Source organism: Gymnoscopelus microlampas (genome assembly GCF_963454915.1).
Source record: "Gymnoscopelus microlampas genome assembly, chromosome: 16".
In the NCBI taxonomy this organism is placed as follows: Eukaryota; Metazoa; Chordata; class Actinopteri; order Myctophiformes; family Myctophidae; genus Gymnoscopelus; species Gymnoscopelus microlampas.
Window position 1 is genome coordinate 30769158 of NC_139953.1, and position 16456 is coordinate 30785613.

Here is a 16456-nt window from a genome sequence, read left to right on the forward strand (position 1 = left end):
AGCAACATACACAACGGTGTGTCAAAGTGGCGTTGCGTGTGTGTGTGTGAGCTCAGCTGCTAACTCTATAAGTACTGTACAACACACACACACAGCAGAAACAAAGACGTCCGCCACCACCGTGTCAGAGTCATGGAAGACCCTCCGCCGCCTCTCCGCTGCTTCAGAGAATGTCACCCCGCAGAACTGCTCACCGACGACGGCGTGGAGACAGTGACTTCTGTGGAGCAGGTGATTATTAGCCTAGCCGCCGTGTGGCTAACGGAGAGAGACAGGGATGAACTGCTAATGAAGGCTTGTCTGACTCTCTGGATATAATGTAGTAATAATAATGATGTAATAATAATTCACCGCATTAGTGTGGTGCGTGTCTTCTGTCTCTACACTGTTGTAAGAACAACTAAGTGAATAGGCGACTCGTTGTTCTAGGCGTTAGCTTGCTAAATTCAACCCTAGCAAGCTGGAGCTTTGCCAGCATTTAACAAGATTAATGAGGAATGATCCAGATTGGGAGCTGTGGTGCCCACTGCCCACGGAGCAGGTGTATGTGTTAGTTCAGGGGTCTTCAACGTTTTCAGCCCAAGGACCCCCTAGCTGAGAGAGAGAGATGAAGCAGGGACCCCCTCTATATTGTATAAAAGTGTGTTTCAGATTATTGTATCAGATTTTTTTTTTGTTTACTAGGTCTGCTCTTTTTCCCCTCTACACCTATACCTCTTTGCCAATAATAGCCTTGTGAGCATGTAGATCTGCTATTTTTGGCTAAAGTTCTCCTCGGAAAAGGGATGCTAGGGTTCAAGTGGTTAAGGGAAAAAAATCCTATTACACAAAGATTTGGCGGACCCCTGTAGTAACTCTTCTACAAGCTCACAACGCCCCGCAGTGCGAGGCGTTGTGAGCTTGTAGATCTGCTATTTTAACAATTTGTGGAATTTTTGGTATAGTCAAACTAAATGTAATGCTTCAACTCCTACAATTCCAAGTGATTGTCAGGGTGGGGGTCCCCAGTTGAAATATGATTCTCTTGGGGGTTCACAGCCTGAAAAGGTTGAGAACCACAGGAATAAAAGACTAGCAGAAGTCCTGCGGGTGATACTGTCACCCAGTCAGGCTCGGGCAACATATGTGGCAGTGGATGCTTGTTGATCATTTAGAGTAGATAGAGCTACAACTGTCATTTATTTCAGATTAATCGAATAATTAAAAAGCATGACTGTTAACTTTTATATATCAAATGTATATTCCCATGTGTGTTCTGTTCTTTTGCTACCACGCACAAACTGTTCACTCTGTCTTCATGTTCTCTTCCATGTCTGTATGTTGAATAGAAAAAAGTTGAAAGAACCATCGATGAAGTCGTCAGTATTTACAAGCAAATGCACAGTTTACCGCAGTAAGTACTGTATTGTTGAATTGTTGTATGAATGTTGTCCTCCACCTCAAGAACAAAAATATATGCATGCATTTCTAGGCCAGGACAGAGTTTGAGGGAGAGACTGATGAAAAGTTACAATGACCATAGTAGTTTATCCATGCAGTGAACACCACCTTATCTTAACCCATTAAGACCTGAGGCTGATTCTACAAATGTCTGCTAAATTCAGTTTTCTACTAATAAAGTATTCAATCAATCAATATGATTCAGCTTCTCTAACTGAACCTGATATTCAATGGTCCAATAGCATTATTGTATCTAAGGCTGTTGGACTGCTTACATTTTTGATCACTAAATCAACGAAAACATGTTATTTTCAATCTGACCTTCACATTCTTCAGCTCTTCATATCTGTACAAGTTCAGGTTAACTTCTGTTTTCAGATATAAAGTGTTGTGAATGTCAATACAGTTCACTTCACATTTGATCCTTCATCAAGGCAGCAGCCAAATGTTTAAAAACACTAATAATAACTAGACAATTACAGCAAAAATGAAATGGTTAGCCAAATGCAAAGTCATCTTTCCTGCTGAACACGACAACGTTTGAACAGTGATTGTAGGAAGAACAGTGACAGAGCATTGTGTGTTTGTGTACTGTATGTCTCACTTGTCAATGGGAGCATAATGTGCCTTCCTGACCTTTTTACGAAGAAAACTTCATAGCCTATGGGAACTAATGTATGTATATACTGTGCGTCTGTACTTTTTAACAAGCAAACTTGCTGTCCATTCCGTTCATTGTAGATTGTACAATACATTGCACCTAGCTATTTGATAAAATGATAAAAAATAGGACTGGCACGTCTGTCAAAGCAAACATCACATCAAGCGATTGAGTGATACACTGTCTAAAGTGGAAAAGATACTATTTGTAACTCCCATCCGACGCATGTAAGACTCAGAGTTCCTGTTACTGGTGTTTATTCTTTGAAAACGTAGAACTGACAATACATACAGAAAAGACAAAAAACAATCAACTTGGGCATTCTGACATTCACAAATATATACATGACTTTCACATTAAGACTCACAGCAATTACTGACCACTTTGCCTGCTTGCACACGAATGGGGGTGGGGTCGACTTGGATACTTCAGTCTTTCTGCAAAACCTTTGCTTTTCTCTTCTTTATTCTTTTATTTCAATTTACTTTCTTCTATTTTACTTTAATTTCTTTCTTTCTGTTAAACTCTCCTTCTCTCCTCCTGCTCTCCCACAATGGAATGAGTGCTGCTCTCTTCTCCAGCACAACAGGTGTCACAAACATACTTGATTACAAAAAAACACACAGATGTGACAAATGACCTAATTGGAAACTTACAACACATAGAACACACTTAGAGCGCCCCCAAGAGACATGTCACTAGAAGGATAAATACACAAAATAAAAGAATGACCTGATGCCAGCAGTAACACTATTTGACTCCCTGACGCGACACATGCTGTGAAATAAATATATGACAGCTGATGTAGATGGAGTGCAATGGCGTAAAATATGCAAAAGATTTCTTGGAGATTGGAACTTATCTGTTTAGTCTGTTATGTGTTCCGAGTCCCGAACCTGTTAAACAGTCCGTACAATAATCCTTGACTATAAAACATTAGACTGGCATATTATACTGTGGGGAGCATGTCTTCTTCAGAACTTCACATGCACTCTTTGCTTAGCAAGACACCTAGATAACTGATGTGTTTTGTTCATTTGTGCACTGCAATCTCTAACCCGGTCTGCCTTTACCAAACTCACTTACAAGCTGGGCGGGTGAGCACAGGTGAGGTGTGTGTGTGTGGACACGGCCTTTCAGGGCTGAAGTCCTGTCCTGCCCTCTCTCTCTCTCTGTTTGTTGTTGTTGTTGCCATGGTGTGGCCCTGCCGCTATGAATCCTTTGGGGCAATGATCTGTGACTAAACCCAGCATAGGTAGGCACTAATTACAGCAGACTTGGCCCACCGCAGAATCAGATTGAAAAGGGCAAACACCACATGTTAGGAGTAGGGGGAGTGTCAGCTCAGCTGTGTGACTCATGGAGGTCTGAACCTCCCTGTGCTTATACAAGCAGTCAGAACTAGCGCCTGCATCTCCGAACCCTAATACACCCACAAATTGTCACTGTTTGGTGGAAACTGTGCGTGTCCAAAACCGTTACTTTTCAGGAAATTCATAAAAAAAAGAACCATTGTTCCAATGGATCAATTGTAGTTATTATTTAGTGACAAGATCTTGTTAATACTTTCCATTCGTTCAATATTCATAAAACCCACACATACTTAAACACTGTCACTTTCACAAAGAAAATCATAAATAGCTAAACTAGTTGATCTATAAGCTCACAACCTGTTGTGAAAAAGTTACAATGGAGATACAAGGTTAATGCCTGACAGCGACCATATACATACTGTAACATATTGGGCATGTATTGCCCCCTGCACCTCAGACAAAATTAAGGGCAAATACAAATAACGCAATCTCTTTCTCTCGATCACACACACACACACACACACACACACACACACACACACACACACACACACACACACACACACACACACACACACACACACACACACACACACACACCAGCCACAATGGAATGATAAAGTCAAATATGATATACCTAATATAAGACTGAACCTTGAGCGTGGGGAGATAAGCAGCCGGTTGGGGGGGTTGATCATTTTGAAAGATAAACTGTTTAATTTGATGCTATCTACAAGCTTATGAGTCAGTGTTCCAAGGTGTTATTTCTGCAGGCAAGGACTTCTAACTTCTTCTCAGAATGAGTCCCATCCCATGCTATTGATCAAGCCCCCATATGAAAATGTGCAGTATTTCAAAGAGGACCGCTTCAAATTACTTTCAAAGCACGTTTACAAAACCATGAGCTTTCACCCACGTGTGCCTAGAATTCTTTGCTGTTGACCATTATGACCATGATCATTATGATTACAAGATGCCTGCTTGGTATCTTATAATAATAATAATCTATTATTCTTTTTATCATAATCTATAATAATAATTTCAATAACTGTTTTTATCTCCTTAGGCCAACTCTGTTGCGAGAACAACACTACCAATATCTCAAGAAGGGCTTACGTAATCTGTCAGACGCTTATGAGGTACAGAAGCACACTTCTCATCAACAATATAAACAGTTATTGAAATGTCTGTTTTTGGCCGGTGTCCCGTGACATACCTACATCCTAGGCCAGATTTGTACGATTTTATGTGCCCCAGTTTTGTGCACGGAATATAGCCGATCTACAAGCTCACAACGCGTCGATACGGTACGCGTTGTGAGCTAGTAGGTTGGCTATTTTCTGCGCGCAACACCATGCGCAACGGTGTAAACCCTTTAACCTCCCAGCCAGGTGTCTGCTTAAGATCTCACGCTACATTATGGCATACAGTTATATCAGACCTTTCGTGTTAGTAATTATTACTAATGATGGGCCTGTAAAACAGTACTGTCTCACTGTCTGCTGGTAAGTGTGTGTCCGCTATAGACTCCATTAAAGGGACCTTACATAGAATGTTAGCGCTTAAGTGTGTTTCATATGTTCCCAGGGCAGTTCAGTCAATTATTGTGTGAGTGCCTGGCATTCCCTCTAGCAAGAAACAAGAGACATAAGTTGTATGCTGCGTGATATCATTACAGACCCACAATGACATTACATATTACTGGGCTCTTGGTCATACTGTATGTAAAATTATAGTTATTAGTTTGTGTTAGGAAATGTAGGAGTTGAGCTCTTGATTTGACCGCAGTTCCGTTTGAATAAATGGTGGATTGACAGCCACCCCTTTAGTAGTACTGGTACTGTAGGTGTGCCATGGTGAATCTCACCACTCCAAACCACTACTGTGATGGTTATTTACCGTCACAAATGTGAAAAATATATTTTGGCTGTAAAGTGCAGACCTCATTCATTTTCCTCCTGTAAGCTCAGCCTCTCCTCTGCCTCTGGCAGACGGCCTGTGTTTTTTCCCCCATGTCAGTCCATCTGTCTTTCTGATTGAGTGATCTTAACGATCAAATTTAATTCTAAAATTGGTCATCTGATGCCTGTGTGTGTGTGTGTGTGTGTGTGTGTAGTGTCTGGATGCTAGCAGACCGTGGTTGTGCTATTGGATCCTGCACAGTCTAGAACTGCTGGAGGAGCCCATCCCCACTGCTGTGGCCTCAGAGTGAGTCATTCTCTCTCTCTCGCTCTCTCTGTCTCTCTCTCTCTCTTTCACACCACTGTGTTAGAAAAATGTAACATGTTAATAATATGGTACCCACATAACGCCTCTGCAGTGCTTTCATGCTAGCAACTTTAAATAATTACTGCCATAGTGCTAGCATAGACTCTCCTGCACTTGTTATACCACTTACTGTATAGTATAATGTACTGTAGAAGATCATTTATGCACTGAAACCTACTCACTCCTGACAGTATTTGAAAGCAGCCATGTTTCTAGGTGCAAATGTCTTTTATTCAATCAAATCCGTTCAAAACATAACATGTCAAAAGGCACTATTGCCACCATAATGTCACCCATCTGTTTGAACGGCAGCCTCTAGAAAGTACAGCAGCAAGCAGAGAAGGGAGCACAGCCATGCCAGGTTGCCCAACCCACTGGCTTCTGCTCTTTCAGTAGCCGTGAAGCATGCCAACCCACCGGTTGGCACTACCCTGTGCCAGGGTTAGGCCCTTGCACTCGGATGAACTGCACACAGAGGCTCTGTTCGAATCATCCCCGAAACCCCCCACCGCCAGTCATTTCACCTCCTCCCACTGTGCATTGAGGCCCGTCGCTGGATCAGTATTGGCGAGGCATGTCAGCGTTAACGCTGCACTGGGGTTTAAACGACCAGTGTACTTTAAAGTAGGGCAGCAGACTGGTGCACGGAGACCAGGGCCATGTTGACAGGAAACTGTGGTTCAGATGGTCTCTGCTCGCTGCCACGTCAGCTAGAGGGGCGCCAGCCCTCTGGATGTCGGTGAGCTTCTGTCGCCTTGGCCCGCGCTTCGCCGCCTCGCTGGCTTCTGTTGCCCTCCTCTTCACTGCAACGGACAGAGACCTACAGCTCTGACCTCCGATTTGCTGGTGATTTTTTTTTCGAGATAATGAGCAGAATTGAAAGAGATCAGGGGGAACAAACGTCAATTCAGTTTTAAAATAATCTCCCTCCTAAGGCACAATAAAATACTTTTAAACTCGATCTTTGCAGAGAAAGGTTTGCTGAGCATGCTTGTTCTTGTTCAACAACTCGTCTCATTACTCTCATTCAGTCGCACATTAACCCCCAGGAGATTTCGAACAGCACTACAGTATGTGTTGTTCTATTGTTCTTGCTCAAGGGTCTCTCAGTGTAAAGTCAGTAAGTCACTGAATGAGTTTAGACTGTTATATCGTCGCTATCGGGTGGAAACCAAATGCACCTGTGTTCCAATCGATCCAGTGTAGTTAATATTTAGTCACAAGCTCGTGAAGACCTTTAATTTGTTAAATATTTATGAACCCCACAGACAGACTTAACCACTTTCAACCTCCCTTCCCCATTTTGGGCATGTAGGTATAGATGACATTTTGTAAAGCTTTTCAAAAATATTTGCTACTTTTGTGCAACAGTGTCAAATGATGTATAAAATCGAGCGTTAATTTATAATAAAAGAAAACACACAAAAAAAAAACAGATTCTCCCTGCTTGTCTGTAGGGATTTAAATCAGGCCTTCTCTAACCATGAAGATACTACATGTGTGTGTATTTGTCATGTTGTGGTCTATGTCTTTGGTTGTGTCTCGCTCTAGCGTGTGCCAGTTCCTGGCACGGTGCCAGAGGCCGACGGGGGGGTTCGCCGGGGGACCGGGTCAGCACGCCCACCTGGCTCCCACCTACGCCGCTGTTAACGCCCTCTGCATTATCGGCACAGAGGAGGCCTACAACGTCATCAACAGGTACAACACCTACTGCATTTTATTCTACGAATCCATAACACACTGATGAAAAACTAAGTTTGAAAACCAGTGATTTCAAACTCACTTTATCAGGTGATCAGGGCCATTGAAGTGATCAACTGAGTTGATCAAAATGAACCATTATTGTTTGATGTGCATAAAATGTACCTTGTAATGTAATGTACCTTTATTATTCATATTACATTATTGGCTCATTCGTTGTTAGGTTTTATTACTAAATTATTGACTTTATTTTATTTGAAGCATAAAATAAGACCTAATAGCAATAGTGGTTTTCACTGTCTGGCATAGGATGATCACGCCAGCCTTGAAAAACGACCAAGTGATCATGTGCCTGAAAAGGTTGCACACCGGGATATAGAGCATTCCTGGCTAGCAGGGAAATGGTGCACGCTACTAGTCACAAGTTTTACTTGACCTAATATTATTTGCATTTAGTTCCTAACTAAAAGTATCTTTAAGTTTAACATATTCTTATGTTAGGAGATATTGTCAGGATTGTGCTGTGGGGAGGATTACAGGTACCTGCAGAGCATTAAACATCAAAATATGATATTATCACACAAGTAGAGTGTGAGACATAAACAGTATTTGCACAATAGATTACATCTATAAGATGGTGGGTTGCATAACAAGATGTTCTCGACTCCCGGCGGTTGTACCTGGGATATTGATTTCTTTAGTGTGAGCCAGGATATACACACTCATATCTTATTGATCTGTTTTTTTCAGTATGAGCCAGGTGTAAACAGAAGCAGGTGGAGTTGTGTTTTCCTACACAGTGTTAATTTAAGTAACACTGGGATTTTACTGTGTATGTTGATGCTGATTCACCATTCCACCGCCATCTGTCTGTATCCATCCCTCTTTGTTTCCCGCTTATGCACCTCTCCTCTGTTCCTCTCTCCTTCTTCCTCTACCCCGCCCATCTTCCCTCCCCACTTCTCTCCGTCCCCCACCTTCCCTCCTTTTCTTGTCTTTCTACCCTATGTTCTTTCTCTGTCGATTCCCTTTCTGCATATCACCCTTGTTTGACACCCCGCTCAACCTGTTTGACGTGCTCATCTCCCCTCTTCTCCTTTCCCCTACTTGTGATGTGTTCTGTCTCCAGGGAGAGGCTTCTAGACTTCCTATGGTCAGTGAAGCAGCCAGATGGTTCCTTTGTGATGCACATAGGAGGGGAGGTGGATGTCAGGTGAGGGCCATCGCCATGGTTTCACTGGGAGATAACACTACCACCCTCCTCTCTTCTTCTCAATTCTCTCTCTCTCGCTCTCTCTCCGACTCCCTGACTTTTTCTAGCCTGGGACCAGACGAATCTGCCAGTGCAAAAAAAATGTGATCTCGGCGATTAGGGTCTGGCACCGCTCCATTGTGAATCCATTTCCTGCTCCCGAAGTCTGGGGTGACCAATCAGGGCCCAGTATTCAAATATGGGAGACTGTAATTGGTTGTTGGTTGTAGGTCTAACCAATTGAGTCGAGAGCCATTGTTTTAATCCTGCCCCCTTGGAAAAAGGGGCAGGATTAAAAAGAGAAGAATTAGAAAAGGAGAAGAGAGAGATACACCAGATGTCTCTCTGACATGCGATTGCAATCATATTATTTGCTTGTGTGTGTGCATTTTGTTAACTCTCTACATACAATGTGCAATTGTCTTTCCGTTCTTCAGTGAGGCGACTCAAACAGATGGTTAATGTCAAAATCTCTGTTTCACCCTCAAAGAAATGTATTAAATGTTTCTTACTGAAAGTATCAATTACCCATCATTATCTTAATTAAAATCGTCAGTCTCCCACAGGGACAGCACTTGTTGGCCAGCATGGGGCCAGTGATAGCATTTACTGTACATAGACAGAAGCATCCCAGGAATTTGCAGGGTAGCGCTAATTCGCATGTAGCATGACCTAGCTTATCTATGGCTACATACATGGATTACTAAGTAATCAGCTCTTGTAATGTCAGTCTGTGGGACATCAGAGATTGACATGGCTAAACACTATCTACAGGCTAACAAAATATTTGTATAGACTTGGTATTGAATGAGCCATGGAGAAGAGTCTACACTGTCGCGGTGTGTTTTATTATGCCAACCTTGCCATACTTACCTTATGTCTGACTCTGGGTTTACTTTGTTTCCACAGGAGTGCCTATTGTGCGGCATCGGTGGCATCGCTTACCAACATTCTCTCGGCCAAACTCTTTGAAGACACACCGAGTTGGATCCTCAGGTACTACACAACACTAACGAGGTCATCCTGCCTCTGTCCCATTATACAGTCAACCAGAATACTCCTGTCAATAAAAAAAACATTTACTGGTTTTGGTGCTAGCCAGTGAATTGGTTCTCATTTTGACATCTTTCAATGGCTCTCCTTGTGTGACTCTAGGTGTCAGAACTGGGAGGGTGGTCTTGGAGGAGTGCCAGGCTTAGAGGCCCACGGAGGCTACACCTTCTGTGGTACAGCTGCCATGGTCATCCTGGGCAAGGAGCACATGCTGGATCTCAAATCCCTGCTGGTGAGGGTCCTTGTGTGGTTTCAAAATAATGATAAGATAAAAACCCGTTTCAGTAGAGTCACATTCAGCCAGCACCTTAACCAATTGAGCCCTAGCATCCCTATTCTGGGAGGGTCACAGAAACTTACCGATTGGCTATTTTCAGCAAAGAGATTTGGTGTATAGGGGAAAATGAGCGCACCAAGTATAGTTGCAATTCAGGTCAGTTTTACTGAGACTAGTGGGATTAACACATTTATCCCTGAGGCCGATTCTTAAAACGCCTTCTAAATCCTGACCTAAGTTCTCTGAAAAACTTCAAATATTTATTCAAATTTTTCAAAAAATATATGTTGCTATATACTGTACATAGCAACAACTACCCCAAAAGGGTTTCCCGGATTGAAAGGTATAGTTACGTATAGGGGTTCCCGGTATAAATGGGTTAAGTGGTTAATGAAGGGAACTCTTATTAGAGTTGATGGGAAACACTCCAATCCCATAATGCCCCCGTGTCAGGCACAGAGATGCTATCCCTTTCAGCCATCAGAGAAGAAAGCTCGTACTGAAGCAGATATAACATTTTTAGAATTTATTTGGTTCAAGGGAGCAGTGTGCATTAATTTAGCTGTGTATCTGGGGTTCAGTACAGAGTGTTTACTAGAGGGGAAAAACAGCCGGCTTAACTGAACTTGTCATGACGTACCATTTTAGAATGCTGGCTAGTGGCTACTTGTCTGGCATGACCATTCCATTCCATTTTGACCTGATAAAAAAAACAACCACCACCCACAGTTAGTCTTTGAACAACGGCTCGCATGATGAAAGCCATGTCAAAATGACAAAAATGTGCCACAGAGGACTGTTAACTGCTAATACATTTTTGCTACAGTGAAAGGGCAGTAATATAATGCATCTGACCAGTCTAGCTGTCAGTGGTTGAAATGTACCTGGTCACATCACCCAAGAACTGCCCTAAGCTCACAGTCCACATGCATGAAGATTTTTATAAATTGAATTACTGAGGACACACGCCTTTATGCACTCCAATGTGACTGACGACAGATCACCACTTAACCACTTAAGCACTATATACGTCGCTGTACAACAAATAGCAAAAATACCCCTTGTTTACAAAAGAAGCCAAATATGCAAAATGCCACATGGCTGTCTACAGACTAACAGACATATGAAATAGGTGTTTCCTAATGTAAACATCTCTTTTGTTACTGTAACCTTCTACATGCCTATTGCTTGTGACGTGGCTCGAGTCCTCCACATCCAGGGAAGTGCATGAGGGAGGCAGGTGACGGTACTGTGACACTGACTTGGGCTCCATGAGAGACCCGTGACAACAGCAAGCGCCCAGTGTTCACTGACCTCCATGGTGTGGAATCTTTCACACAGATTTTTCCATTACCACAGTAGCTTTGTGTTAAAATGATTTCATGGACTAGTTATCTAAACATTCACCACCCCCCCACCCCCCTCCTTCTTTCAGACAGTAAGGACCCCAGCTGGTATTAAAACACAATCCCATAATGACTCAGTCCATTCCACACAGACTGGTAGGGCTCCAATTAGCGGTTTCTATGGTGACATTATGACAGATTCCCCTCTATTTCGCTAATATTAATGAATTCCCCTTTTCCTTCTCTGTTCCATCGTGTCTGTATCCCTGGTGCTGTGTGGCCTCATGGGATTTCAACTGGCTTGTTTAACAGAGAAGCCGGAAGCCCTGTTGTAATGGCAGCCTCAGGGGTTGCATGCAATCGTAATCATAGTGAGATTATGAGCTGAAAATAAAACTTTGTTTCAAATACATGCACTGATGGTTCACACCACTGATGGTGTCAAACCAGTAAGTCTACATGTGCACGCAATTTCGCTACAGATAAAAGTGCTTTTGTGATCACTGGGGGTATTTCAGACGCTGCGATTTTTCTCCGCAACGTTCTAACACGCAACCATCTGGCATTTTTCTTTAAAATACAAAATGACTATCCTTTTTTCTGCACCGGTGCCATATGAGACTCCAGTGTAAGTTATGCTCCGTCATACACTATGGTGTCGTGCCGAAAATAGCAGATCTACAAGCTCACAATGTGTCGCATCCATGATATGTCCTGAGCTTGTAGATTGACGTACAACAAAGTGTAAGTCGGGCTTAAAACTGTTAAGCCTCGTTGTGAATCTTTGGTCTGAACTAGGCTTTAGACGTGACAGAGGATTAAGTTATTGGACAGGTGTGATATCAGTAGCCCTCTGATACCCATGCACAAATAGGTGGCGAAATGTGTTGAGTGTGTGATGCCATCATTACGATTCAGTCGAATACCAACGACAGGCCGAACCTTACTACATTTGCATTTCACTACTAGTGGCAAATGAAACCCCTTGATTCTTGATTGTGTGGCAGTCGATTAGCATCACATTAAATGGTATTTGTGTGACTTTGCCCTGTCTCCTCAGGGGTGGGTGGTCAGTAGACAGATGCGCTTTGAGGGAGGCTTCCAGGGCCGCTGTAACAAACTAGTGGATGGCTGCTATTCCTTCTGGCAGGCTGGACTCTTGCCTCTGCTCCACAGAGCTGTCTTCAGAGAAAAAGGTACTCATCTAGGGTTGTGGTACTTCTATGATATTTGTTTACTAAAACTGATAACTGATGTTGCAAGAACTTCCATTAAGGGTAATATAACAGCCACTAGGCGTTTTGTTTCATATTGGCAGAATCTGCTTTGTCTGCGTTAATTTATGTGCTAAAAGTTTGATCTTGAGACCTGTTTCGCCATATAGTCTTTTTGTGTAGAAGAGGGCAAATCGCGTCCATTTGTTATATGAAAAAAGAACGTAAACTGTTTTTTTTACGTGCTTCTCGGTTAATCGAAGAAGTAATCTATAGAATAATCTTGATGAAAAGATGTAGTTGCAGCCTATATCACAGGTCAGAGCTTAATGGAACTGTCCGTCTGCAGGGCGGTCTGAGCTGAGCCGAGAGAAGTGGATGTTTGAGCAGCAGGCTTTGCAGGAGTACATCCTCCTGTGCTGTCAGAACCCAGCGGGAGGCCTTCTGGATAAACCTGGCAAGTCAGTACAACGCCATCTGGACACACTATAGTCTAGGGCTGGGCGATAGGACTTGAAATCAGTATTGCGATTATTTCAAACATTTGGCTTGATTACGATTAATGAATAAAAAAAATTAAAAAATGAATCGCCAAAATAGCAGATCTATAAGCTCACATGGGCTATTGTTGTATGCCACCATTGTACAAGTATAATACAAGGTTAAGTGGTTAATGAGAATATTCAATTTACCGTAGTCAATCATAAATAATTGTATTAACATGTTTTCGTGTTGAGTTGATATAATATACGAACAAAATGTATGCAAAAAAAATCTAAGAAAAACCTTGCTTCTCGATTATCCGGTTATACGTTGGTTATTGGTTCTAAATATCGGTTTCGCTATCTTTTTGGTTAATTGCCCAGCCCTCCTATAGACAATTATGGAAGGCAAACGCATACCTTTTTCAGAACTGATGCCCACTGCCAGTAATTGCTCCACACTTGGGCACTTGGCTCACGTGGACGAACATCACCCTGGCTGTCAGCAACTCAGACAAAATCAGTAGTGATGGTGTTGATGGTCTCTCTTAAAGGTGTCTTGCTCTTTGTCTTACTCTGTCCAGGTCCAGGGATTTTTATCACACCTGTTATTGCCTGAGTGGCCTCTCTGTAGCGCAACACTTTGGGAACATGGACCTCCACCACGAGATGATCCTTGGCAAAGAGGAGAACAGACTGGTGAGGCTCCAGCAGGGATGGATGGAGTAGAGAATAGCTGGATGGATGCATGGATCGGCACATAGAAATGGTCGATCGAGTTGCAAGATATAAGTAGAGGCCTTGGTTTCAGTCTGACTTGGTGCTCAGCACTGTGTCTAAAGATTAAGTAGTTATCCACTGATGATGTTTTCCCTCTTTCACAAACAAATGTATTCATTTTTGGTGCTTGCGCACCTCCTTTAGTGATATGTCATTCCTCAAAATGTATTCATTTTATACATGATTTTGTAGTGCAAATGAGCTGAAAGGTCTTGATTCTAATAGAATAATTAATAATAATAGCCATCTTTATGGACATGCTACACATGGTCCAGACCAGAACTAGCTTTACTGTATCATTTTCAGACTACGATTTCACAATCAGATTAAACAAAAAATATTACACACATTTAACCACTTTCATGGCATCGCTATTGTGGGAATGTCATTATAGGTGAAAATGTAACAGATTTACAAGCTCATAATATGTTGCAATATCACGTTGTGAGCTTGTACAGTAAATTGACAATGTTCGGACATTTTTTAAGTATATAGGCCGGGCTTGCCCACAATAGGGACGTTAAGGTTCAAGTCGTTATGTCAAAATAGGTGAACATTTGGCAAAAACAGCAGATCAACAAGCTCACAATGCATCACATTGCGACGCGTTGTGAGCTTAAACTGTAGAACTGCTATTTTCAGCAAAGAGATTTGGTGTAGAGGGCAAAACTGAGGCTAGGTACTGTAGACCCGTCGGGGACCCCAGTAAATGAAGTATAGATCTTAAGTGGTTAAAACACAGCGAACTATGGTAACTTAAGTGTCTCTTTTCTACCTTGGTTCCCGCTTTAAGGCCCCAACCCATCCGGTCTACAACATCTGCCCGGAAAAGGTGGCGCAGGCCCTGCAGCACTTTCACCAGTTGCCTGTCCCTGACAAGGACCAGAGACAAGGAGCCTCAAACTCTCACAAACCATCAGAGACTGAAGCTGCCTGTGGCTCTGCAGAAGGACAGTCCTAGAGGGAGGGACCAGTGGATGTGTGACCATGCCGTTAGCCAGCTAGCTCTGGGAAGTGCACCTGAAGCCACCTACAGCGGTCAGGCCTAGGTGTAGACAAGCCTCCAGTAATTGTTCGGATGGCCCTCGACAGACCAGAGGATCGGGATTGTAGGGTGGTGGGCGGTCTGAATAAAGGAGTAGAATTGTGTGGGAAGCTCTGTTTGACTGCATCTGTTTGTAAAGCCATAAAGGTTTCCTCAAGGGCCTCTTTTGTAAGGTCGTGTTAAGTAAAAATGTACAGTAACTATGTGAAGAGTTTCAGTCTAACCACAAACAATGGTAGTAATAAACTATGTTGTGCTTTTTCAATATGGTGTGTGTGAGGTAAATTATCAAATTGAGCATGAAAAAAGGTAACCTAGAGGTGTGCATTGCTGAGCGGTGTGGCTCATCTTTCATTTGGGAGGTCTGGTAGTGTTATTCATTTGAAGGTGAAATACAGTACCGGTAGTATAGAAATGCCAAACTTCTACATCAGTCAAGGAAACTGTAGAGAAGTGAAATGGCTGGTGACACGCTTTGAACTGCAATCCGTCTCGTGACTTTCGTCCTATGAAGAATGGTTCATAGGATAATGGTCTGGTCAATAATTGACCTTGACCTCAACCACTAAATTGCATGATTTCACGGCCTTGCGTTGTGATTTGAGTGTATAATTGAGTCATTGTGGACAGAGTGATATACTTGCATATACACCTTCATTACAGTTTCACAATTGTTGAGCCCACGTCAAGATTGAACAAAATGGGTTGGAAAGGCCCGGTCCAGGCATTTAAACACAAAATTTGGATCAACCTCACAAATCGTAACAAACTCAATGAACCTTCCAATCCTTGTGTCCTCAATATGTTCTGAAATCTTTAGCCCAGACATGAATCACAGAGGCCACTACCTTAGACTGCATGTGGAGATGCAAACCAGACCTGATATTACAATTACGGATGTTTTACTGGCCTGAAGGCCTTGGTGAATTTGCTCTGGACAGAATTCGAATTGACTCAGGTATGTTACAGAAGTAAAATAACTGCCGTGGTAGTGCCACGTTCCAGGGATGAAAGCACAAAATTGAAGGTAATAGGATTACGGCATTTGTTTCTATCCAGCTTAGAAATGTGTGACTGATGCATAAGAGTGGAGGGGTAACTTAATATAACCCGAATCAAACTGGTGTTTTTCTTTACTCACAATGTTTAAAGGCATACTATTAAGGGGAGATATATTACACAATCATACATCAAGACAGTACGTGGTGGGTCTACTGTAGTTCTCCACACCAGAGACATGTCGGCTTCGATATAAACCAGAAAAACCTGACGCCGTTTGTGAACAGTAGTTACACAACACTGTAGCACGCAGGTGATGATCACATTTCAGCCTTGTAGAGTCCAACTGTGCTCAATAGTGAGGCTATAAAGGCAATAGGGGAAAACGGTGGCCAGGTTGTGGGGTTTCTATCATGGGCCTATTTCGCAAAAGCAGAAATAGGGGTTAAGCCTGGATTTAACACCTATCCTGGCTTAATTTAGCCAGGATTAGCGATGGGTTTCATGAAAGCTGAATTATCTTGCCAGATTATTTTAGCCAGAGGCTAAGATAAGTCATGGATAAGTTTATCCATGACTCGATTTCACGGAAGAAAATTTACGCAATCCTACCTTAGTTACCATG

The 16456-nt window shown here is 42.5% G+C and overlaps 1 protein-coding gene across 2 annotated transcripts; it reads left to right on the top strand.

Moving 5' to 3' along the window:
* On the top strand, nucleotides 1-15097 carry fntb (farnesyltransferase, CAAX box, subunit beta). Of its 2 annotated transcripts, none has more exons than XR_014602646.1 (12): nucleotides 1-231; nucleotides 1329-1393; nucleotides 4481-4553; nucleotides 5531-5622; nucleotides 7234-7380; nucleotides 8513-8596; nucleotides 9545-9631; nucleotides 9791-9920; nucleotides 12372-12507; nucleotides 12875-12982; nucleotides 13592-13706; nucleotides 14581-14720. XR_014602646.1 is itself a non-coding variant. In XM_084083370.1 (12 exons), exons 1-12 carry the CDS (start codon nucleotides 133-135, stop codon nucleotides 14746-14748), a joined length of 1308 nt encoding a protein of 435 aa, XP_083939496.1. In that variant the 5' UTR covers nucleotides 1-132; the 3' UTR covers nucleotides 14749-15097. The 2 variants fall into 2 exon arrangements, 1 of the variants encoding a protein (XP_083939496.1); XM_084083370.1 differs by having other exon boundaries at nucleotides 12875-12986; nucleotides 14581-15097.
* Nucleotides 15098-16456: the final 1359 nt, after the last annotated feature.

Excerpts from the sequence above, each read along its gene's own strand:
- fntb (XM_084083370.1), top strand. The coding sequence starts at position 133 with ATGGAAGACCCTCCGCCGCCTCTCCGCTGCTTCAGAGAATGTCACCCC. Across the intron at positions 12,987-13,591 it reads CTTCTGGATAAACCTGGCAA|GTCCAGGGATTTTTATCACA; the intron begins GTCAGTACAACG and ends TACTCTGTCCAG. Across the intron at positions 13,707-14,580 it reads GCAAAGAGGAGAACAGACTG|GCCCCAACCCATCCGGTCTA; the intron begins GTGAGGCTCCAG and ends TCCCGCTTTAAG.